We start from the raw sequence: 26,400 nt of genomic DNA, 5'->3' as shown, positions 1-26,400 counted from the left end.
AAATTGGGGGATGGGCATCTTTGGCAGTTGGGGCGAGGTAGGAAATAGGTGATTTTCCACTCCAGATATCTTACAAACCGTTTGTGTTTCTGTTTGCGGCTCTTAGATTTGTACGAAAAATTACTCTAGAAATTAAGCTTGAAAAATCTTTTTTATAAAAAAAACGTAAATTTTTCCCCGGCAAATGTAGAGGGGTAGCTTTTTCGGCTAGGCTGCAGTTTAGCGACCCACTTTTTTGTTCCCTGGTCGGAACTTGAATTGAATCGCTATCAGCTACCACAGCCTTGCACGGCCTGAGGCTGTTCATTACAAGAGTGATCAAGACGAAAAAAGACAACGTTGTTTATATGCTCAGTCACAAATTCTCCATTTTTTTCAACGCTTCCACAATTACACGGGGGTTGACTACCCTCATCTACGAATACTTGGATTTTTTATCAGTTTACACTTTCCCCCATTCGGAGAAAAGCTTGAATAAATTGAACCTGGGGGCTGAGAATCACGTTAAGTGATGTAGGAGGACCCACCATGGTTGGGGCCGAGATGAAAGGAAATTTTTGAAATCATACCTTCTAAATAGCTATAAAAGCATTTCCCTGACCAAGTTTAACAAAATACTTTACCGTTAAGGAAAGACAAATCGACGTTTCTAAGAAGAACACAGATTATTGTTTCTGGGAGAAATTGGGAAGGGGAAGAGTCTAGTGACAGATGTTGGGAAAATGCTCAAACGCTAGTGACAGACGTTGGAGACAAGAAAGAAAAGGTGTTTTATATTCGAGAGCAAACATTTTTTTTCTTGAAACCATCTCGAATTAAAAAAAAATAAGGATGTATCTAAGAACATTTTCTAAGAACAGTATTTAAGAACTCCAAATGAAAATAATTTTCTCAAAAATATCAAGGCTGGGCAAAATTTATTGCATTCTAATAATAATAGTTTAGTCATTGCTTCTCTCATATCAAATGCAAAAGTACTTCTTTGTTGACATGGTACTTTTACGCAGATTGAAAATTAGCGTAAATTTCGAAAATTAATTTCATTGTTCCTGTGCAATCAAGGAGCTATTATGGAGGTCTTGGTACCGCAATTCGACTAATAGAGGTTCAGAAATTAGGAACTTTAGGACCTAGGTTTTGAGTTAGGATTTTTATAAAAAGGGATGTATGAAAATATGTGTAATGTGGGTTTGTCGAGATTTATGGCGACTTAAACAATTCTTTTCTTACATGTTTTTTGAGATTTATTCAAGGAGTGACCGGTGGATAAGATTTTCAGGGCTAATCCCCTCCATGGGCATCGTCACCGATTCGATACTACTCTGCAAACATAAATGACAGCCATCTACAATAGTCAATTTGCGCTTGACACCATGATATAGTGGCTGAGGTATGTTGCAAAATTTTAGCAAAACTTCGTTAGGTTCTAACACAGCTACCGGGGATTCCTTTCTTTTAAAAGAACATAGGTATCCTGTCGCTGTGTACGAAGAATGCCGGTACTCTTTTGATGCTTTGTAGGTAGTTTCACAGCATCCGCTACACCCATGGGTAGTTCTACTTTAAACTTCCTTTTTGGAATGGAAACCGTTATAAAGCTTTCAATATTAACTGATGCGACGATCTTCGAACCTTTCACCTACAGCACCTGAGGGCAGAAACGCTGAGCCGCAAAATTTAGTTTTTTGTTGCGACAAAGAAAGTTATTATTTGCTTACTTGCTTTTAGGATTTGATATTGCTTTAATTGGAAATTGTGGTGTTATTACGTTGCAAAGTATTAGTTTAGGTGACACGATTTGTAAGATCTTTTCAGTCGCGAAGTGCACAGCTCCATGCACGTTGGAGCGCTAGAGTACGTGCTGAGGTATCTTCATGGTAGGAGCACAGGGCTCTGATATGCGAAGAATAACAATGGCAAAATTGACAATGGCAATACACTTTTATTCCAATCAAAACTTTTATTGCCACTATATCCGTTTCTTAAATCACATCATGCCACAAAGGATTGATTGTTTTCGCGAAAAGCCGTGCCAACTTCCCTTCTGGCAATACTACAATGCTTCTTTGCATCGTTGACTTCGTAATGACGTTGAGTTAACATCATTTCGTGGCCGCAAGCAATAGAAATCGGTACCCTAATTACAGGGAAACGAGCATGCCTTGCATAGCAAAAAAGTTACGGAAAAGCGTCTATATATATATATATATATATATATATATATATATATATATATATATATATTGTACAGTTGAAAAGACGTGTACACTAGTAAAAATGCAAATTTTGCCGACTAGTTTCGACTTTCTGTCGTATTCATGGCAATCAACTGATTCCAATTACATAAAGCATATCTAAATATTGGCTATTCTAATGTGACGTTTCATTGTTTATTAATATGATGTAAGACCTCACCCCAGAAATAAAGTCTGTTGTTTGACAAAATGCACGAATGAATTGGGAAAACGAGGTTATGAAATGTATTGCCCTATATAGGGCTATTAAGTTCCATGTTTAACCCAAGCGGACTTAGGGTTTTCAGTTTTTTTATCCAAAAGTCTTCTCGTCGTTGCAGTCGAGATCTTAAGAGTTCCTTGTCGCCTTCAAGAGACTTAAGCTGTTCAATTATTATAAATTTCGCGTCATTATTGAAGTTGTGGGAAGTGTTGTTAAAATGTTGGCAAACTGGTATTGATGCTGGTTTACTTGAGTCTTTACGGTGGTTGTTTATTCGTAGATTAACTTGTGTTTCTGATTTACCAATGTATTGTAAACCGCATTTTATACATTCTAGTAGATAGATCACATACTTACTTTTGCAGTTAACCTTATGTCGGATCACATAAGTACGCTTGGTTTGGTTACTTTTAAAAGTTGATGTGCTCAAAACTTGTTGGCAACATAAATTGCCTTGTTTAGTATTACATGGTTTACAATGACCCTCTTCATTACGGCTTTTAGATTTTGCTACTTCATTGTTGGATATTTTATTACTCCCAAGGATATCCCTTAAATTCTTGTTACGTTTGTATGACATCATGGGAGGATTTTTGAAGCTTTTCGCGATTTTGGGATTGATGTTAAGGATGTTCCAGTTCTTACGTAATATACTTCCAATAGGTGGAAGGGTTCTGTTATAAGTCGTGATGAATGGAGTTCTGTTACTTGTTGTCTTTTTAGAATTTGTTTTAGTAGTTCTTCGCGTGAAATGCTGTCAACCTCTTTTATTTGTTTGTCAATGATTGCTCTTTCGTATCCTCGTGATGTAAATGTTTTGACAAGTTGCTCTGTGTTATTTTCATACTCTGCATTATCAGAGCAAATTCTCTTAATTCTTAATGCTTGGCTGTAGGCTAGGCTATTTTTTAGTGGTAGTGGATGTTCAGATGCTCTATGAAGATAATTCTGTCTGTCTGTGGGTTTCCTATGTAGTCTTGTTTGCAAATGGTTTCTGTTATCGATATAAACGATCGTGTCTAAAAATGGGACTTCTTTTGCTGACATCTCATAATCAAATTTGATAGAGGTATGTTTTTCGTTAAGTTCAGATATAAAGTTCTCAAATTGCTGTTTGGTGCCTGTCCACAAAATAAATATGTCGTCAATGTAACGTAGATATAATTTAGCTTTATTCCCAATATATGGATAAATGTATTCTTCTTCGAATTTCCCCATAAATATGTTAGCGTAAGAGGGGGCACATATTGTTCCCATGGCACAACCCTTGATTTGGAGGAAATTATTGCCATTAAATTCAAAATTGTTACAGGTAAGTATAAGTTTTAGAAATTCAAGTATTACGATTGGAGAGGCTGAAAGTGTATTTGTATTTGTAGGCTCGTTTAATTTTTGTTTAACAGCATCAAGGCCTTCATTTGTAGGGATATTAGTGTAAAGGGATCTGACATCCATGGAAATAAGTACTGTATTATGTGGTAGGTCTTTAACTGACGATAATTTATTAATAAAATCTGTGGTGTCTCTTACGTACGAACTTAGTCGCTGTGCTACTGGATTTAAGTGGTAGTCTACATATTTAGAGATTTTGCTAGAATGGCAAGCTACTGAGCTTACCACCGGTCGACCGGGATTGTTTGGTTTATGTATTTTCGGTAGCATGTAGAACCTAGGTGTTTTAGGGTTAGCTGTTTTTAACGCTTCTCCAATTTTAGATTGTATTAATTTCTCTCCTATATACCTGTCGATTAAATCATTTATCATTTTATTGTGTTTATTGGTTAAATCTTCATCAATGGTTGAATAGAACTGGGTATTACCTAACTGTCTGTTTGCTTCTTTTATATAGTCTTTTACATCAATTATTACAACTGCTCCCCCTTTGTCCGCTTTGGTTATGATAATGTCGGTTCTTTGTTTTAAATCATTCATGGCTTTTATTTCTTTTTTTGAGAGGTTATTTTTGGGTAGAGGTACCTTAGGTGTTGAGTAAATATCGCTTTTTACCGCTTCTATAAAAGTTTCGACTGTATGATGTACATTGTATGGTGTCCATCTAATTTTCTTCCTAAATATTCTTTCTTCGTCTGTTTGTTGCTCGTCAGTTTCTTCTTCATCTTCTAGTGTTTCTTCATTGTTGTTAAAATGGGCTTTAAGTTTGATTTTTCGAAAAAATTCCTTCATGTCTTCTTCCAGTTCTTTTGTTTTGTAAGGTAAGGGTGTAGGACAAAAGTTGAGGTTTTTGTTTAATAGTTTAAATTCACTTAAAGGAGAACTGACACGCAAAAATAAGTTTGGCTAAAACGGTAGTTTGCGACAAGCAAATTCCGGGATCGAAAAAATTTTTTAAATCACAGTTACTGTTTTTGAAATACAGGCGTTTTAAGTTGAGAAACGACAATTGTTCCGACAACTTGAGACTCGAGGCCAAAATCGTCACGAGTGGACGATCATCTTTGACGTCACAAGTGACATGTTCTCAGCACGTATTGTGTTTCTCTATAGAAACCTTTAACAAAATGCTGCGGACAAATGTTTATTTTATGCATGTGAAAGGAGCCAATTTTTCATTTTTGACACATAATTGACTTTTTCAATGGTTTGGGACTCTGAATCGGAGTTTTATTACACTGATTTCGAAACAAATGGAGAGTTTCAGCCGTCTGAGTTTTTGCTACCAACCAGCGCTGCCGCTTGGGCAGACAGTCGTCCCATGGCTCAACAGTGACGATATTATAAACAAAGAACAGACTGGAAGTACAAACTGATATGGAATTTCTATTAAAAACAATGCTATTGCTACAATCTAAATGAGATCAGGTATCGTAAAACTAGAATTTCATTTCAGATTGAGGCGTCTTTGTCCAGACTGCTTTGTCTGTATGGCCTAATTTACTGAAATTCCTATGATGCCCTAAACGGAACTGAAAGTTATTAATTGTTAATATAACATTCTATGATTGTTTTTCAATGTTTTAAACGCGTTAACTGTATAGTGATATTGAATAGTAAAGGCGGGTTAAAAGTCAACTTGTGCGGATTTTATGCCATTTTCACCGGACGTGAAGGGTTTCGGGAACTGATAAATTACCTGGCAGTCGAAAGATCTGGATTTACGAAATAGGCTCTTAGCTCTTAGTCAAAGAACTTGATTTCTTAGTCGAAGAAAATGCTGTTTAGCTGTCATAGGAATATCAACTGGCGCATTATATTCTTTTGCAAGCAATTTTGACTTGGGTGGGGGATTGTCTTTTTGCAAGACTAGGTTATTCCCTAGTATCTCAATCTCTGTTAAAATACAATAATCAAGTTCAGTGAAATTATTATTTAGTCACACTCGCAGCTCCCATCAACCAAGGTTTTTTCTTGAATTCATATTTCTGCACCCAAAGCAGGTTGCAGGATCGCTTTCACCGCTGTCTCCACTAGATTTCGTTTGTCTTTTGGCCACTGCTTCAACCCCCTCCCCCCACCCCCATGTTGCGATTTTTTTTGTAATTGTAAAAATAAAAACTTTGAAGAAACGGTATCAGTTTTCAAACAAAGTCGACTCCTTTTTTCACAAGCTTAGAGGTTCTTTCAATGTTTCAAAGCATGCTGGTTCGAAGATATCATGGCATGAAAATAAATTTTATGTGGATATAAGCGTCTTAGCAGACATGTAGCTAGGATTTTCTAGCTTCTATATACTTATAAATGAAATGCCTGATAATTTTTTGTCTTTTCACCGCGGACTATTTTCAATAAAACACGAAACTTCACTTGTACTTTCACCGTTGCGGTGAAAGCCTTTACAAAGGCAATGTTAACATGTCACTTGTGACGTGAACCGAGAATTTTAACAACTCCTGGCGATAATCTTGTTTCCGCTTCGGGAAATTCCCGAGTCCTGGCTGTGACGTATTTGACGGATAAAAGTGCAAATATCAGAAAAACGGCGAATCTAAGAAGAAAACGTTTTCCAGATTTGAAGTCAGCGACAAATTTTGCATCGAATAAGCCAAAGTTATTTTTGCGTGTCAGTTCTCCTTTAAGGAAAATTTAAAGTTTGACAAATTTATGACCTGTCCAAACGGATCGTTTATTGTTCGAACAAGCTTCTTAATAACTTTTCGAATCCTGTTATTGCCTTTGTTGTTTCGTTTAGGGCTGTAAGCATGTCTGTTAGGCCCCCATGATACATGGAGGCCGTGGTTTCGTTTTTTTGGTTCCGGTTTTGAATTTCCTCGGTTGTTTCTGCTTCAACATGTGTTGTTTGATTAGACTCTTCCGTTCTTTGTTTCGGGCGCTGCAAAATTTTGATCATTCCAGGGACTTTCGTTGTTCTGTCTCTTTGGCTCTGGCTTGTTGATGCTCTTACATTTTTTAGGTGATCTACAAAGCTCATTGGTCGACTTTGGTTGGACGCCGTCTGTTGCGGTCGTTTTACTGCGCCCGCGTAAGACTTGTCCTCTTTTTCTTTCTGGGGTGCAATTTGTTGTTTCTTTTCCTTAGAAGCCGCAGCTACATTTTTGTTTTGGGGTTTTTCTATTATAGTCTGTCTGATGAGTGCGTAAGCACGAAACTCGGAGTAACAGAGAACATGTCTCATTTCTAGTATATATTCTATTTTATTATATATATATATATATATATATATATATAGGTATATGTATGCGTTCCCCGCGACCCACTACATAGTGTACTCAATTCTTCGTACACAAAAATGACAATAATTTTTGAAAAATTGTATTGTATCCAGTATTGGAAACTCGTCTTCAGAGTCATCTGAATTGTCGCTCTCCAATGACATTATCTCTTTCATTTTCATGTCGTTTGAATAGTTTTACCCCCTTTTTTTCCTCCTTTTAATATTCGACAAGGGTCCCTCGCACTCCAGGAAGTCACAAGGTAATAACAGTGTTTGATGTTGTATCCTTGTCCTTTCTTTTCCTTTCTCTGGTTGAACCTCATAAATGGCGCTATCTTCACCAACACGGCGAACAACTCTGTTGATTATGTCTTCCTAATATGCAAAGAGCTTGCCAGGTCCGCCCCTTTCAGATAAGTTCCTGACTAAAACACGATCTCCTGCATTCAATATTTATGTCTTGACTTTCTTGCCGTATTGTTGTTTGTTGTGTTCGGTAGCTTTTGCAGCATTCTTCCGTAGAATATCATACGCCTCTTTCAAAGTCAGCTGCCACTCCTTTACATATGCTTTGTAGTTACATCTTTTATTCGAACGAGATGTGTCAAACAATATATCAATTGGCAGCTTAGGAACACGCCCAAAAAGGAGCTGGAATGGTGGGTATCCGGTCGAAGAATGTGGTCTACAATTATAGATATGCGCAAGTTTTGGCAAATGATCCTTCCACAGGGCCGCCGGACGCAGGTTTGAACGGGGGGGGGGGGGGCCAAAATGAAGAAAGGGCACGAATATATTTTTCCGAAACATTGGTAAGTACCAAAAATGGTACAGATTTAATGGTAATTTAGAAATTAATAAAAATAATGACACATGCTGGACATAGTGAGAACTATCTTCGCTGAAAGCAGACATGGCTATTTACTCCATTTAGGGACCACGCACTCTTGATCATGATTATTTGTATAGCTTCCAATCTCATGGCCTTCAAGTTTTTTTTAGAGTGTAAATCTTCTTCCATCTATGATTTATACCTTTATTACAATAAGCTGTACTTGTTTTTCTTATAATATTCAGACCCCGTTTACACTGTCCCGGGACAATTTTGTACCGTTACGGTTCGCAAGTGTTTACACTGTCGCGGTTCCAAATTGTTCCGTTTAGCCGTTCCGTTTACACTGTACCGGTACGACCTTAATTTAATGGTAGAACATTGTTTAGAAGAAGCTGTATTTAGTCAACCAAGGCTTTTATTTTGCCGCTGAAGTCAACAATCGAATTTTTATTGTGAGTTAAAATGGAGCGGAAGGCCGATTAAAACTTTACTTGGACGAAAGACAAGGTGGCTTTAATTTTCAGTGTTATTTTAGACTACAAAACTGCAAAGTCCAATCAAGGCTTGGACTGGGAAACACTACAAGCCTTTTCTGTGGTCGTCTTTTATTCAGAATTTCCTTTTCTTCAGAATTTGAGAACGTAGTTACGCCACAATCAAAGCCTCGATTACCTGAAACAGCCATACAAAAGACCTCTTTGTGAATCCGTGACAAAATCGTCTCGGATAGGTGTTTACACTGTCCCGTTCAAAAACGGAACCCTGACGGTACAAAATTCGTTCGCTTTCAAAGCAGGGTCAAAACTGTTCCGGTTAGCAGAGCAAAATCGTCACGGTTCCACAGTGCTCGTGTAAACGCAAGGGCGAACCGCGACAGTTTTGTCACGGTTCCAAACTTGCACGGGACAGTGTAAACGGGGTCTCAGTGTAGGTGAATTTGGCCCCGGGTAAGAAGCAGGCACACATCGTTCTTTCATACTTGTGGCAGGCGAATTATACTCAACAAATACCAACGAATCCAATCAAAATTATGAACTGAATGAAATTTTCGAAATACTTCCAAGCCAATTCCAGTCCCTCTTTCTTTCAAAGCAAAGTTTCAGTCTCTTTGCTTATCCAAAGCCCATTCCAATAATGATTTTAAATTACTTACTTTCATATACAATCTAGTCCCCCTTGGTCGGTGGCGTAACACAGTTTAGGGCACCCTAGTACGTTAACTAAGGGCCCCCGACATAAATGGGCCCAAAGTTATTTATATATTCATATTTAAAGACTTTCCTTGATTATATTTACGCTCAAGTAAACCTTATTTTCAAAAACTTTAACTATTTAAATAGCTGAGCTACTCCTAGTTAACGACAAAAATTCAATTTTATAATCTTGCTATTGTGTTTGCATGCTCTACAGCTTGGGGCTGGACTTTTATGCAGACCGTGAGCATCCATAAATAAGGGCCCCGTCTCAGTCTTTCCTTAGGGCTTCAGATATCTCCGTTACGCCACTGCCCTTGGTATTCGCGCCTTCCCATCGCCACTTAAACACATAAATTTATTCGCCTCCACGAAATATTTTTTAAAAGCTACAAATTTTTATATTTAAGTGTTCTTTACGCAATCGGTTGAAATTCTCCTTAGACTTGATCCCTGTGTGCTCGGTCAGTTGATCAAACGTATTACATGTGAGTTCCGAAAAACTCCGAGAAAGTGTGGTCTGTAAACTAGAATTCTGGGACATAGAATCTTGAAAATAGGATTGCTTTTTTAATCTGTCAGAGAAAACACAAAAGGGCAGGAATTATATTGAAGTACAACAAATCCAGCATCTAGTCTTGTATGTTGTTCTAATCCTAGATAAGAAAGTTAAGTCTTTGTTTAAAAACCCTTACCCTGGGTAATTTTTTAATTTTAATTTTTGCGGCTCTGGTACCCAGGGTAAAAAACCCTTTACTGCTAGCATGTACTCGTTGCAGGGACACAACTTTCTCATGTCTTCATAAAAACATCTAACACAATTTTGTGAAGTAAGCAATATGTTGCAGTTATAGTTTTACAGCTGTCTGATTTTGTTAATATATATTGAGAATCATAAGGGATTGTTGTTAAAATCAAATTTAGTAAACTCTGCTTTTTAACTTGCCTAGACATAAGTTTAAGAATAGGAATGGTTCTAACATGAATTGGTATAAAAAATTCCTGCTCAAGCTTGAAAAATCTCAGTGAAAAGAGTTTCACAATTTTTGGCAAAGTCGCAGAATAGGGTAAATTTTACTTTACCCAGAATCAGAGATAGGGGTCCAGTTTCTACCTTCAGGAACACACACGATATACATTGCACCAACTGACTGTGCCCGCCGGGGGCTTGATGCAGAACTTTCACCAATGCGTTTGTTGCTGAAGAGATACTAAGGAGATTTTTTCGCGAAAACGGCAGTCTCCTTCACAGTTGATATCTTTCATCACAGGAGCTTGAGTTTTTTTGCATCAAGATCAAGTAAAAATTCAAGGAAATTCAGTGAATGGTCCTCCAACAACGCCCAGAGTTATGCTATCTTACTTAGCTTCTAAAGGCAGAATATCTGGCATTGAAAAAAAAACACGCAATTTATTTTTCAAAAAGGGGCACTTTTTGCAAACAGGGGGGGGGGGCTGTGCCCCCGTGGCCCCCCTGGCTCCGGCGGCTCTTCAGGAGATGTGAGTGAGTTACTCACGAAACAGGCTTGTAGAGATAAACCATGTAGTCTTACTTTCTTCAACTCTATGATATATCACGCTCTACGTGCTAACGTATTGAGCACTGTGCTACGGAAGTATCAAAAGACAAGTTTCTATATACATGTATATACATGTATGCGTTCCCTACAACCCACCACGTAGTGTACTCATTCTTCGTACACAAAAAAGGTAAAATATAGACAGAAGAAGCTCGTTTTCACCTTCTCAACTAGCAGTACTCCTAAGGTCCTTAATAGAAGGGGGGACGCTTATTAATTTTTCGATTTTTTTCTGACCCCACCGGAGCTTATTTGGACCCCCCCCCCCCCCCCGCTTATTAATTTTTAGATGCAATCATTTATATCCCTTTTTTCATTTGTCTTTTGTTCTTTCAGGTGTGAAATTTCTGTAAAGTTTCTCTTAAATGAAGAGGCTGCATTATACAAAAGTTTTAACATAAAAAAGTAGTATAACATCCGAAAAAATTTACATAGGCCTGGCTGATGTACACAATGATAATTAGCCTGCTCATTTTAGTAATACAACAATGCATTATTACATGGCGATAATTGTCATTTTGCTATGGAATGTATTCAGATGAAATTTCATTTGACCCCAAAAAAGAATCATCACGTGATTTTTCAGATTTTTCACATTTCCGACCACCCCCCACTAACTAGAACCCCCCCCCCCTTATTTATTTTTTTTTAAATTTCTGACCCCCCAACTATTAAGGCCCCCCTTCTATTAAGGACCTTAGAGTAACTTTAATAAGCATGTGAAAATGATTGGTCGCGTCCCTGTTTAGCTTTTTTTAATTCTACAACTATTACATCAAATTCCTAACTTAACATATTCGTTCCTTATACGGAGGATTGATACTCTGAAAAGCGCCAGACGAAAAATCTTTTGCATGCTATACATTGTTTTATTTTTTCAAAGGCATTTCTGGATTTTACAAAAGAATACCACATCCATTTTACAATGGAGAGAGCTTCTCAAACTCAATTTTTCCTTCAGCTATGCACGAAAAACAGTTTTTGGAAACAGGAACAAATCTAAAAAGAAGTTCACGCAGTAAACCTTGTTGAATTTGCACATGGAGCTATATTTTCATTAACCAAATGTTGAATAGGTAAAAGGCTTCATGAATCCACGTATAAAATCTTTCCTACGCCAAGATTATTATTTGAAAATAATGTTAATCTTTAGGGGTTTCCTCCCGTCTTTCTTCGAGTTTCTTCCGCTTGGCAGCTTGCTTTTCGAGATGCCTTTCAAGTCCATCTAGAAAACCAAAAAATGTTGTTGTTAGTCCAAAATCCAGAATAACATTAAGGTAATTAATTCAGCAGGGGAAGAAGGGTATGTGGATAATCAGTGAAAACTGAAGACTAGCTATCTTAAAATAAATTCAAAGCACAAAAAAGACAGACAAAATACAAACTCAAAGAAACGAAAAATAAAAAATGGTCGAATTATTAAGGCTAGCATGCAAAATTCATTTAAAACAAAATGGTTATTTTTTAGCCAAAAATTCTGTCTACTAAAACGCCAAGATCAAACTTCTAAATTCACAATGACATTGAATACGACCATGTTAATAATGTGATAGCCAGGGTAGAAAAATTGCTCGATGGGCAACAGTGTAATACTTGAGGCCAAAAATAAAAAATGTGGAAAATAGAAGACATCGCAACGCACCGAGAAAAAAAACAACAACGAACACAAATAAATCAAAGATAGCTAATATTTCGCCTCGGCATACGGGGCTTTATCTGAGAAAACTCCCGAAGATAGATAAAACTATAACAAATTGGTTATAAGAAAGCTTACCTACATCCTCATGTTAATTTTTAACACGTTTGGTAGCTTCTTTATTTTATCAAACTATTGTAAACAGAGCTTTATCATTAATAGTTAGGTTTATTTTGTTTTTTTTCTGGAACAATCGACAGAATTTAATTAGTTAACTGAATAGTATTCTAAGTTAAATGTGTTTTGAATGAAAAAATATTGAATTGAAAATTATGGTGAAGACAATTGCCGAAGATAAATAAAATCATACCACAGACAGGTCGTGTGAGCAGCGGCCGATAGTTTTTTGTCCTATGACCAGTCATCAGGGGCAGAATAGCTTCCTTGAAGCAATGGCCTTCTTCCTCTTTGTGAATTTGCAAATCTTTAAATATTTTTTCAATTAGCGATTTCCTTGGTGAAAGCAAAACAGTATTAAACTGCATTATATAGTGTATAGTACAGTGTAAAACAGTATTATATATACACATCCTACCACACAATGCCAACAGTGGCGTAGCTAGCGGTCATGCTTGTCATGCCGGGCATGACCATCTATTTCCAGAGATAACATTTTTCAAAAAATTATATTTTCGTAAGAATAAAATCCTATTCTCCTGATGAAATAGCTCAGGCCATTCGCCTTTGGAGCCCTATGGTTCCACGCAAGAATATGGAGCCTTCCGAAGGCGCTCTTCTATTGTCCGGCATGACTAAAACAGAGGGTTTCCAATTTAGTCATGCCCATAACTATGAGCATGACCAAGCCCTGTGTTTTAGTCAAGCCCATAACGCTGGTTCCCCATGTTTGGTCACGCCTAACAATAGGAGTGACGCAGGAGAGAACAAAGGCTAGTCATGCCATTTCGAGAGAGCATGACCATCATTATAATCATCCCTGTGTTATTTCGTGAACGCGAATGCGAGGCATCGATGGCGGCGCTCCTGTGCCTAGATCCACGAGCTGGGAGGTAATTCGCTGTAAGTAAAATGCAAGGAATAGCTTATTGCCAAGCAGCCACGACTCATGTTAATCTCTAGAACATTTTATGGCAATGACAGGGTTTTTTAGCCTTAATGGTGTTGCACTATGTGGAGAAGTGACAGGCACGAAAAGCCATTTTTGGACATAAAATCAGCGAACAGGATCATTTTATGCAACCAAACCAAACTCTCAGCCTGTTCAGTAATTAATTGTTACTAGTTGAACATTTGCAGAGAATCTTCTTGATTTAATGAATGCCAAATCTTGGTGCTGTTCACTGGAGATGGATGGAGGAGATAGCAGTGTTATTTTCCAAACCAAGAGATTTGAGAGCTTAAAATTTCCAGACATTTAGCAGCACATTTAGAAACTGTTAAGCCCTTTATAAGCATTGTTACCATATTATGATTAGGACAATAAGATTGTAGTTAATGGATAAGAAATGCCAAAACTTGCTTAAAGTTATTCTTCAATTTTTTTGTTTATTATCACATGCAATAACACTGTTTTTACACACAATTAAAGTCAAACTCAAAGCTTAGTTAAACAGTTTTATTTCATTATTACAACTTTTGATGTATTTGAAAATTATTTCATTTACAACCCTCGTTTGCTAGATTTAGTAAGGACAATCCAATCATGTGGATATTTACCACAAGTATATGTGGAAACATCAATGTTTTTGTTAAGCTAAACTTATTTTGCAAGGTATTCTTCTATTAAGTCTAATTTTGCAGAAAACATTTTGCAACTAGGCCTATCCATTATTTTAGCTTCCTATATTTCATATCAATATTTACATTGCATATTCCTTTGCCCATTTGTTTTATTCATCTATCAGTTCTATTCGGGTTGTTAGTTAATCGTAATGGCTTTAAATTACATTCAATAGATTGATAATAAGACTATTTGTGAAAAATATGACCAAAAAGCTCCCATTCAGTTTCATGTGATTTATTGTTTCATTTACAAATTTTAGCTTATCTCTAAAATTTACAAATGTATTTCAGCCTGCAAATTGAAAGAAATTAGGAGAACAACACAATTTTTGATTCAAGTTAAGTTTATCTACTATACTAAACTAATGTTTTTTAATGTCTTTTGTACAGTTCTGTTTGGAAATTGTCAGAACTCTGTCTGTATAAATTAACTAAAAACCAAAACAGTGTCACAGCTATAAGATAAAGGTCATTCATGGTGTAACAAGATGATTGCTATGAAATAAGAAAAGCTCATTCCAAAAGTTAATCAAAATTTTTTTTATAAGTCACAAGCCCTAAAATTAAAATTTCCAAAAGGAACTCATCAACTAAGAAATTGGGCGTGGTAAAATTTGGCCACACCCATATTTTTTTTTCAAATTTGAGGGGAGGGCATGACCACTGCTATTTGGCTAGCTACGCCACTGAATGCCACCACACAATGACGCGGCTCAGGACGATGCTCCTCTAACAGCGCATTCCACAACATTCGATATCGAATACGGGACTAACCTGTATTTTAATCGCTGACAAGTGCGCCCTACATACCGAGCTTCACATCGGTTTGAAAATTCATAAACAACCTTCTTTATTGGTAGGAACGCGCTCTTTTTGAATGAACAGAAGCCTGGCCTTAGTACTATCGAAATAAAATAGGGATGTCCTTCTTTTCCTCAGGTCGACTTCCAAACGGAAACTGGTAGAAACTAAGAGCTGGATTTCTTCTATTGCTGAAACAACCAGGCACGCAACACGTGAATCCATCAGCTTTTGATTGCTTCTAAGGAATCTCATCACATAGGCCTACTCTGTTGTCTCTTCTCATATCGCCAGCTTCTGGCTTTTGCTGTAATACAGCGAGTTGCCCAAGGCTAGAATTTTGTAATGAACTAGGGCGATTGCTTGACGGAGTATCTGTATTTGTTTCTTGGTTAATTTAAAAGTTATCCATCTTTCTAATCGTAAATAGCAATAAAGTGCGATTGACTGATATTTGCAATGATTTGAAGAGCGCGCCGATTGCCGTGTTGTTGTTAACTACAAGTACCAGAATGCACTGCGCTCCGAGCGAATAAGGAAAACGGTGAATTAGGATAGATCTTTCAGCGATTTGGACAACAATGCATTGGGGTCGTAGTGGCGGCCATGTTGGTAGACCTCCGCAACAACTGGTAGTCAAAACAATCGAGTGAACATCGAAGCGCAATGGTTTCTTTTACACAGAGATGGCAAAATACGTCCAAACAATGAGCCAAGAAGCTAAGAAACGCTATGCTGAAAAAACAGCAGTTATTGGAGGGCAAGATCCTTGTTCAATACCAACTTCCTCGTGGAAGGGCGAGCCTGCCGGTGTCATATGCGTTTCGGTAACCTTATGCATTTTGGTCCGGGTATACAAACGCACGACAATTTTGGTTAGGCAAAAACGTACCCAAGCATTCAAACAATAGGGTACCAAAACGAATAGTGGAATTTAGCATGCGAACCGGTTGAATATTCTGGTTCATATTGTTCAGAATGTAAAGAACAATTGAACTATTTTTATAAAAGGAATGCAAATAAGAAGCGGTGCTGTGAATTCCGTTGTTAAGTTTATGCAAAAAAGTACAACATAAATGGCGACTCCAAACTATGCGTGATTGACAAGTGTAAATATTGAACTCTTAAAAAGGTGTCAAAACATCGCACAATGATGAAGTCACATGATCTGAAACACATTGCGTTTCACAATGTTACACTTTTACTATGGTACCAAACCGCATATTACACCGGCTTTCCCCCGCTTACATACATCGATATGGTGAAATAACTCGCCCTTGGCCGAAACCCATGCTACTCAATGCAAGATTTTAAAAACTTCAATAGTCTAGGCTCATACGATCGTTTCCTTTCTGGTTTGGTCCGGAAAGTTGAGGTGTTTAAGTTTGATTGTGTTGTCACTAGGCCGATTTCATGCTATGTTGTACGAGCGAAGGGAACCATAACCAACGATTAAGCGAAGCACCATTAAAGCCCTGGTTTGTCTTCAGAAGATGGATCCGTTGTTGCTGCACATTGTACATGCATGGCTGGACTTGGAGAAACATGTTCTCACGTTGCCTATTCAATGTTTTATGTGGAAGCTGCTGTTCGAATGCGTGAAAAGCAAACCGTGACAGGAGTAGCTGCTTACTGGAAGTTACCTTCAGCTACGTCTCAAGTTGAGTATGCCCCTATCAAAAAGATCAATTTCACATCTTCAAACAGCTTGAAGAAAAGACTTGAAAGAAAGGTTAAAAATTGCAATGAACCATCTGGTCCAGATCAAGCACCGAGCGGTTAGTCAGAGAACGTTACTGATAAAGCAAGTGGTGGACATTTTTCGAAGTTTCTGGAAGAAATTTCCAAAGCAAAGCCTGCATTTTTGTCTGTTCATCCATTCTTTGCTGATGGATATATTCCTGGAACAGTTAAAAAGCAATTCCTATCTCTTCTTACTGAGCTTTATGATCCCACTGCTGAAACATTGTTGTTTGAAGATATATTACAGAGGTGTAAACTTGAAGCTGATAAAATCACAGTTACATAAGATCAAGTAAAAGCAGTGGAAAAAGAAACAAGGGAACAGACAGCTTCCAAAGCTTGGTTTTCCTTCAGAGCTGGCAGGATTACAGCATCAAAGATCAAAGCTGCTGTATCAACACCTTGTGACAAACCATCTCTCAGCTTAATCGAGGCAATTTATAACTGCTGCAACAAGATGACAATGACAATGAGGAAGCTGCTCGGCAAGAATTTATAAAGTAGCAATAAAAAAAGACATAATTCCCTTATTGCGAGAAAAATGTGGTCTTTGTTAAGCAGTGTAAGCGCCTATCTAGGAGCTACACCTGATGGATTGGTTGAATGCTCATGAAATGGATGTGTGCCACGTTGCCTTGAAATAAGATTTCCGTTCAAAATTTGCAATGAAACTTTGAAAGATCCTCTTAAGGACTCTTTTCTAGAAGTAACAAAAGAGGGGCTACAGTTGAAAAGGAGTCATCAATATTACCATCGAGTACAAGCACAGATGGCCCTCACAAATACTAAAGTTTGTGACTTCTTTGTTTGGACCACAGTTAGTTCCCACCTTGAGCAGATTAGCTTTGATAGAGAGTTTTAGAATCAACAAAAAACAAGATGTAAAGCCCTTTTTGAAGACGCTATATTGCCAGAATTGGTAGGAAAGTATTTCAGCTGATTGCCTGTTTATTATAAATAACCAGACATTGTTGCTGAAGAACACAAATACTAACAAATTGTTATGTGCATGTGTATACATAGAGACTTGAAAACTTTAACAAACGATAAAACAAATCTGGAACAAACATGTACTTTTCTAGACTATATTTATTTTGCAGTTCATTGAAGGAGATTTTCTAAAGTTTTTCCTATATAAAAGCCCCTTTATATCATAGTTTGTTCATAGAAATTGTAAACCAGAAATGCTTGGAGGTCTCCACTTTTACTTAAGGTCTTTTACTTTAAGTGTCAATGATGCTAAAATCTGACCCATTTGTATTTTGCATGTTATTGTATTTTGCATAGATAATCACAAATCATATTAACCTTTTTGATGAATTTTGCCTATGCAAAATATGTTCATTAAAGTTGGTATAAGTTTTCCTATCTTTGACAACTACAGCCTTTTAATGGCCATTTCAAAAGATTGCCGCTCCCCCTATCCATGTGTTGAAATAATCAACTTAAAATAAAGAAATATTTTTGCCAAAACAATAGTTAACATGCTTTAATCAAATGGTACAACCGATTGGCATAAATTAGTTAGTGCATAAGCTGCAGTCACTATTTTGTCCAAGACAGGTTTCTCCTGGCCAGTCTTTGTGATCAAAGATTAATTGGTATTGTACTTTGTAGCATAGTTTATTTTTGTCCTAGCAATCCAATTATCCTTTCAACATGAATGCGAAAATTTGCTTGACACTTGTTCTTCTTCGCCACTCAACTGTTTTTCCCCCTTGTAAATGTAGGTATATACAACTTTGCACTTTTCATGCATAAAACTCCATCAATATCAAATCCTCTATCTGCTAAAACAACATCTGGCAATAAATTGTTCAAAAAATTTGAATGAATTGGTACGAATTGAACGAATTGCTCTTCCTCCCCATCCATCTGGTAAAAATGAGATAGAACCTTGTGGAGTAATTCTAATTAAAAACTTAACAGCATTACTATGCTTGTAATTGGGCCATGTTTGAGCCCTTGCATATAAGTTTGATGGGCGCTCTATAAAAACTTCAAAACAGTCGATGATTGAAACAACTTTTAAACCAAAGTTATCTCTAAATACCATTAGCATAGACTTTATAAGGTCTTTCCGTAAAGGCCATAGAATGGTTCCCTTCAGATGAACGTAAAGTAGGTCAATGATCTCTGTAAAGGCTATCGATACAACACAAGTTGACACATTATAGCGGTATATCAAATCCCTTAGTCTGAGACGAGAAAGGGTTATAACAAATTTGTCAAATTTGAATAATGCAGAATTTTGTCGTTCTGTTATTCCAGGGGCAACCAAATTGGCAACATGATGTCCTTTGAAGGCAGACCTGTATAAAAGGTAACTTTAGTTTGATCCTCTAAATTGCTTTCATCTGAAAAAATCTTTGCTGACCGTCATCCTCTTTGCACGATCATATCTACTTTGTACCAAGTCAGTCTCAGCTGTGGCCCCAAACCTTTCATAACCCAAGTTCTTCGTAGGAACCCAGTTGGGATTATTTTCATCAAACAATGAAGCTGGCTTTCCACTTTTGAAATGGGTGCTGCACACTCTCCAGCCATCAACCTTTTTCCAAGAAGCATCCTCTTTATTAATTGCTGCAAACCACAGTCGCCTTCGAAGTTCGCATAATTCTTGTGCTCTGGGTCCTTCGTTCTTTATCAATGCTGGTATTCGGAAAAAGCTCAAGTTTAATCCTTTCCTTTGCTTATTACTACAGGAAACTATACAGCATAATGTAGGCATGACTTTCTTGTATTTGTCGGCAAAGCAGTGGACGGAACGGAGATGCGAAGTGGTAGTGAAGTCACGGTTCGTATGGTTTGACTACCAGTTGTTGCGGAGGTCTACCAACATGGCCGCTACTACGACTGCAATGCATTGTTATCCAAATCGCAAAAAGATCTATTGTGAAAATACTTCAGTTTGCAATGTTTGCGCTCCTTCGTGTCATCTGGTGAATAGCCTATATCTTATCCTATATCTTATCATCAACATCGATTTAGGGGGAAGGGGGCAGAAGTAGTAATCTTCTTTTCATGAAAGGAATGAAAGATATCAAATGCAGCGTAAATAGCCGGGTGTTCCAAATACTTTTAGCAGGCATTGTACTTTAAAGCGACATTCTAGACTGTGTTAATCTAAACTATGTATAATCATGTTCAATTTTTAGGCTGAAAGTACCGAATACCGATCTAGATTAAAAAATTTGCTGGCTATAACAGAGTATTAAGTGGGTATAACAAACGTCATTTTGAAATATAAATGCTGAAGACAAAATTACCTAACAGCTGCATCGGTCCAACGGTTTCGAAAACTTCTAGTAGTACTTTCCAGTTGATCTACGATTGAATAACACTTTTAATAAGAAAGAAGAAAATTAATTTCAGTAAACGACGGAAATGTAACAGCAAATTTATACATTAGTTTGTCTTTATTTTCTACAGAAATCGAGTAATGAGGTTCCATACCTGTTTCGAATATCCAGTTGATTTTATCAAATGTGCAATCATACAAAACTAGAGGGACTTCTGTAGAGCAAAAGACAATTCATGTTATCACATACTTTTATAATTATGCTACCACAATCTTAAATTTAAAGTAGAGGCATCCTGTTGGCTTCTCTTCACCTCCAAGCCTGAAAAATTGTTATCTTAGAAGAAGTATGTTGATAGAGCAAAAAAGGTAAGTGATACAAAAGCCATGAAAAGTTTTTCATCGAAGGTCGTAGGAAAATGGAAAGACTACCTGAAGCCATAGAATACTGTGGCTTTTTGGGACAAAACTCGACATCCAAAAGACGGTCAATAACCTGCATTGAGGAGAAAATTAAACACTAATTGGCACTACCAGCATCGAGCAGAGAACCAAATATGCATTTACCAATAAATGAATTACATCTATCATTATTTCAAACTTTTAAACGTAATTAGATTACATTTAAAAACAGTGAACTTGAGCTAGAAGCATATAGCGAAAAGAGTGCTTTTACCACAGATGAAATGCAACACTAGGTTTTAAAAGCACAATACAAGACGAGTGCTTCTAGAGAAGAGTAATACTCAATGACAGAAACGAAATCAAAGGAATTAATAAGTCCTGATGCTGTGTTAGATGCTTTCAAACAAGTTCACGAAACTGACCTCACTACTCTCTAAACGAAGTCCTATTAGAAATAATACAGAGACCATGCATCGCACTTGGTGCCAAAGAAATGCCATTCCACATATAGTAATCTCAAACATTTGGTCTTCTTTGTCAGTTGTAACGCGGGCTCTTAAATTGGAAGCAAAGGAAATATAATAAGGGACAAAAGTAGAACTTCTTATACAACAATACATATTTATCGGCTATTCTACTTTTCTGCTAAGCAACATGAAACTAGTTTGGGATAAATAATCTAAAATTCTGGCTCTCTGGAAAGTACCTACAAATTACGGAAAAAAGGTATATCTCTTTGTCTTCAACGTATATCAATAAAGGCGCATTTTCCTAAACAATCTTAATTCGTAGCCTTACCCATTCTCATCACAGGCAGAAATATTAATTGATTCAATTTTTCTGACAAAATGATTCACATTATTTCCAACATCGACCTGAAAGCAAAGGATTGGCTGATCAATTAAGAAGGAAAAACAAGCAATAATGTATCAAATTTCATAAAATATTCAATTTAGTTCATGAATCATGTTTTGATTTTCTATAAAGGGTCGCTCTTCCATATCAGCTGAGCTGGCCCTTCAACAAAAACATTGGTATTTGCATTTGTTTTTGGTGACGAAAACGTGAAGAAGGCATGAAAACAGCGGAAAAGTTGCATACTTCAGGACTTTTCGTCTGACAATAGATATCAATGTGTGAAACGAAAGGAATGTGAAAGGAAAAAAAGACGGGTTTGATAGGTTCTTTTGTTATTTACCAATCAGCGACCGCTTACCTCTCACCTAGTTAGAGCATTCAAGAGGGAAAACAAACTCTTTCTGTCTACCAAGTCGGGATCCATTGTTCTTATGTAAACAGATTCCAAAACTCCTAAGGCCTGGTTTAAATGTGTGAAGCAAGAGCTGAACCAAGCATGCGCAGTTAAAATATTTTGGATGAAGCAAGGAATGAAGCAAAATGTGAAGTATACCGTCCACACACACGCAAGCAAATTAATCAAATCTGACGTAAAAGCATAGTTTTCCTCGATCGGCTTCAGGCAAATCATACCTAACGAGGTGGTCTATGATATAAATCTAATTGGACGAAGGAGTTTTACTTTCATTAGGATACTTGTAGACCAGGTTAATTTGGAGGTAGGTGTCACCTGAAAGCAAAGAAATTGCTGTGGTTATTTTCAAGTACCCACATACGTTGGGGTTCAGATAAGTGATGGTGAACAGTGAACAATGAACAGTGAACAGTGACCTGCTGGGACCTAAGAGGTGAAAGCGGGGGTTAATGTCTCTGCGGAGGAGAAAGTGGAATATTTCCTTTTGGATACAACACAAGTTACATTATTTGCTTCACAATAGTAGGTAAGGCCATTATTGAGTACCTAAAAAAAATTTGGCACTCTTTTCTGGCCACCCTCCTTGAGAATGTTCGATCCTTCAGGTGGTTTGATCCTTCAGTTGGGCTTCCTAGTAGATAGATCATAGTTGGGGTGAATGAGGATTCTGTTGTCAGAGTGAAAAAGAGCTTTACGCTTAGAGCGTTATAGGAACGCTAATATGTTGCAAGAGATGCCGTTGTTCCTATCTTTATCCTTTGACATTCCACCGCTGATGCTACTTCGACGAATCTTATTTAACTTGCAGAGAACACGGAGCCAGTGAGAGAGACAGTGTATTGCTGTATAACTTTGATCTGATCTGATCTGATCTGATCTGATCTGATCTGATCTGATCTGATCTGATCTGATCTGATCTGATCTGATCTGATCTGATCTGATCTGATCTGATCTGATCTGATCTGATCTGATCTGATCTGATCTGAACTGAACTGAACTGAACTGAACTGAACTGATCTGATCTGAACTGAACTGAACTGAACTGAACTGAACTGAACTGAACTGAACTGAACTGAACTGATCTGATCTGAACTGAACTGAACTGAACTGAACTGAACTGAACTGAACTGAACTTGACTTACGTACATACAAATTAACATACATATATACAGGAATCAAATTGCTGACTAAGGATGAGTTTGGATGATGTAATGGAGAAGGAAAGATCTAGACTTGGGAAGAAATCAGCATGACATAGATGTGTGACATGTGTACAATGGTGAGGGAATGTCCTGTGCTAGGTGATGCCGTGAATGACGTAAGTGGATGTCATGGTGATGGATTATCCATTAAGAAGTAGGAATATGGCCTATTTTACAATATGAAATCGCTACAATAGCTCCCCCCTTAGAATGCAAGCGGTTGTGAAGCATTCGATACATAAGGGAAAAGAACTAAGTATTAACTTAAATATTGTAAATAGATGAATTAGAATATTGCGAATTGCGATAAAAAATTAAGTGTTCGAAATTTAAATGTCCAACTGTTTTAAATACGATGAGAGTTTGTGACGTAGCCGGTGTTTCCTTCTGTTCGTGATTTGGGAGAATTGTGTGAAGTTTTTTCGTTGGATGACCAGGAACCAGTTTGTTGAGGAGGTATTAAGCGATGTTGTTGCGTGGAGGCACTACGGTGAGACGAGTGCTGCGATGCGTTTGAGGGCACTACGGTGAGTCGAGTGCTGCGATGCGTTCAGGGCACTTCGGTGAGTCGAGTGCTGCGATGTGTTGATTGTTTGCCAAGGTTTTATGAATAGGATGACCAAGAACCTTCGAGAAGTTGGATGTGGAAAACTGGAGAGTTCCGTGGTGTTGATGCTGCCAAGATGCATGTGGCGAATTGTGCATAAATTATCAACAATAAAAGAAACATAATGTATACCTCGACAGCTAAGACCACGCAGAACAACATCGCCCCTACCGCCTCCTGACAGGCCGAGCGGCACCCGAGAAACAACCAAACCCCCAAGGAGGGCAGCCCCTGCAAGAATGCAGCCTGCAACCCACCATAGCGGACAGCAGAGCCACCTTTAAATATAATCTAAATTTACAATATAACTTTTACATAATCAAAAATTCCAAAACTTAATATCCTTTTTAGAATATTTTACAGATAGGGACTTTTTTGTATGCAATGGTAAGTCTCTCCAAAGGTTTTGTCCTAGGAAGCTTACCTTTTCTTACCCATAGGCTGTAGTCCTAGGTTTACTTGCATATATGTTGTTCGTAACTCTTAAGTTATAATGCATTTCTCTCTGCACGAAAATTTCTTTCATAAAAGGGGGATTTAGATTCATCGTTGTTCGGTAAATTCCGGTGACAAGCAACTGCAGATTTCGTTCATGAATGGAGATTGAATTATCTGTAATTAACAGTTCTTCAAAACTGGAGGCCTGATCTTGATACGCTATTCGTAGTGCTCTTCCGTGAATGTGATTAATTTTTGCGTAAACATGTTTATCATGAAACATCCAAATCAACGGACAGTAGCTAAACTGAGACATTATAAAGGCTCTCGTGACCATTTTCGTTTTTCTTTGGGCAAATACAGTGAGACCCTTGAAAAAGCATGTAGTTTCTGGCTTGCCTTCATACAAACCGTGTTTAAATGTCGCTTAAAATTGAGCTTTTGGTCAATTACAACGCCTAACAATTTTTCTTCTTTGCTCTCTTTAATGACGGAGGGGCCAACATTCATTGAGATTTCTGTGTCTTTTAACCAAATACTGGGAGGTGGCATTTTTCTTCATTCAATTTCATGAAATTTTCTGCAAACCAATTGCTTAGTTTAACAGTGTCAATTTCTAGCCTTAAGGAAACCCCCTTTAACTCGAAGAGAAAAGTAAATTGTCGTATCATCTGCATAATTATAGATTTCAGTCTCATTCAAGAAAAGGAAAATATCATTGATAAATTTATTAAACAAGAGAGGCCCTAGAACTGATCCTTGAGGGACGCCTAATTTCATTTCTTTCCAAGAGCTGAATGAGCCATTTACTTTGACTCCTTGCCTTCTACCTTCTACGTTAGATAGCTATGCACCATTTGTAGGCATTTGTACTTAAACGGTATGCATTCAATTTAGCAAGCAAAAGTTCGTGGTTGAGATAATCAAAAGCCGTGGATAAGTTCATTAAGACTGCTCCGACAAAGCCTTTGTTGTCTAAGGTTTTCTTACAAGTCTCCACCAATTTTAGCAAAGCATGCTGGGTATTGTAACTCTGTCGATGGCCACAAATTTTAGGTGAGAGAAACTTGTTCTCAAAAGGTAACACTTTATTAGCCAAAAGTCTTTCGAAAACTTTGGAGACAGACGGTAATACTGTTATTGGTCTATAATTTTTTTATGAAATGAGTCACTAATTTTAAAAAAGCGCGCTAACATTCATTTCATCAGGGAAAAAGTTTCCATCCACACTTTTATTGAAGAGGTCTAGCAGGTAGGAGGCAACTATGTAAACATTATCTTAGCGGGAATACTACCAATAGACGAAGCCTTCTTAGCATCGAGGTTATCAACTTGCTCAAGAACCTCTGCAACTGAGGCCTACCTAAAGTTGAAAACCTCAACATTTTTGTCAAAATAATACTAGGATGAGAGCGGTATTTTTCGATGGCAGCAGTGACTGGATCTGAAATCTCATCACCAGTTTTTACATTTTCTTTATTGTCTGCAATATTCAAGGATTTAGTGATATTACTGAAATAGTCATTCAATATATAGCCTGAGTTCGCAGACAGAACGAGTTCGCTTTCTATCTTTGACACTTCAACCACATGAGAGGTAAGCCCTCACTGATTGGTCGAACTATTGTCAAGCCAAGGACCGATTGATCTGTAGGGCACAACCCTGGTCATTAAACCATCCTCGCACAATAAAAACTTCAATTAGATTATCAAAAGAATTTGGAAAGCTATTAATTGAATCCATCTATAAAATATTCTCAACAAACTTATGAGCTTATAAACATTAACAACAATTACTAGCTTTCAAAGAACAACACCGTCCCTTAACAGTATTTTTACACATCTATACAGTTAGGATGTCTGCTTTGATTCAGCTGAAAGGCTATTATACAGTTTTTCACCTCTATAGAAAAAACTCTATGATAATTTCGATCATAAAAATAACAGCGTGAAGAGGAATAATTTCAAAAATTCAGATTAGAACAACTGGAAATTACCTTGCAGAAATTTCGAAAATCGTGCTCACCAAGAAGCTTATCCGAGGCTTTCTGCATAGCCTAAAGTGTAAAAAAACAAAGTTACAAAATGATAGATTTGAAAATCATTAACTCATTGTTCGATAGCAACATACTTTACTTCACGGTCAGTGGTTTTCTTTACTCAAAAAAATAAAATTTTTAAGTTCCCAGCTGAGCATTTATAAAGTTTTTGATAACGTAATTTGCCCCAATGACTAGGCAAATGGCCCTCAAGGCTGAAGAACTCAGCGAATTGTCGCACATTTCCCTTGAGTAGGAAGTTAAACCTTACACATACACTGAAATGCGTTTGACTAGTCGCATGATCAGTACCACGTTAACCGACCTTTTAATTAACGTACAAGAGTCGTTGGAAATGTTGTACTTTGAAATTCTCAGAATTCTGTTTGCTTACCCCATATCTCGGTACGATTTGAGACCACATGTGGCTGAGAAGCTTTTTCGCTGAATAATCTTTA

At 37.3% G+C, this 26,400-nt stretch overlaps 2 protein-coding genes and 1 pseudogene across 5 annotated transcripts in view; 1 reads left to right on the top strand and 2 right to left on the bottom strand.

The window, feature by feature from the left end:
* Positions 1-2,909: 2,909 nt before the first annotated feature.
* Positions 2,910-6,910, bottom strand: LOC148957175 (uncharacterized). The gene has a single exon (XM_089115727.1). The coding sequence runs from the start codon at positions 4,639-4,641 to the stop codon at positions 3,037-3,039; it is 1,605 nt and encodes a 534-aa protein (XP_088971853.1). The 5' UTR covers positions 4,642-6,910; the 3' UTR covers positions 2,910-3,036.
* A 4,818-nt stretch (positions 6,911-11,728) lies between these two features.
* The window catches only part of LOC148957172 (tRNA pseudouridine(38/39) synthase-like), a 31,843-nt gene continuing 17,171 nt past the window's right edge, over positions 11,729-26,400 (bottom strand). For 2 of the 4 annotated variants that reach the window (XM_089115682.1, XM_089115681.1), the window contains exons 8-15: positions 25,901-25,960; positions 21,183-21,259; positions 20,807-20,939; positions 20,412-20,475; positions 20,135-20,194; positions 19,948-20,005; positions 12,702-12,844; positions 11,729-11,920 (exon numbers count right to left, since the gene is read on the bottom strand). In XM_089115682.1, the coding sequence (XP_088971808.1) occupies positions 11,838-11,920; positions 12,702-12,844; positions 19,948-20,005; positions 20,135-20,194; positions 20,412-20,475; positions 20,807-20,939; positions 21,183-21,259; positions 25,901-25,960 (678 nt within the window). In that variant the 3' untranslated portion in view covers positions 11,729-11,837. Of the gene's footprint in view, positions 11,921-12,701; positions 12,845-19,394; positions 19,569-19,947; positions 20,006-20,134; positions 20,195-20,411; positions 20,476-20,806; positions 20,940-21,182; positions 21,260-25,900; positions 25,961-26,400 lie in introns of those variants that run through there. The other 2 variants (XM_089115683.1, XM_089115684.1) reach the window with 2 other exon arrangements.
* On the top strand, positions 15,622-17,538 carry LOC148957174 (uncharacterized; annotated as a pseudogene).

This window comes from Rhopilema esculentum, unplaced genomic scaffold, assembly GCF_057945365.1.
Source record: "Rhopilema esculentum isolate cy_ngs unplaced genomic scaffold, ASM5794536v1 HiC_scaffold_36, whole genome shotgun sequence".
Taxonomy (NCBI): Eukaryota; Metazoa; Cnidaria; class Scyphozoa; order Rhizostomeae; family Rhizostomatidae; genus Rhopilema; species Rhopilema esculentum.
This window is presented reverse-complemented; position numbering and strand designations above follow the sequence as displayed.

Bases quoted from the DNA above. Each gene is read 5' to 3' on its own strand.
- LOC148957175 (XM_089115727.1), bottom strand. From the start codon at position 4,641: ATGAAGGAATTTTTTCGAAAAATCAAACTTAAAGCCCATTTTAACAAC.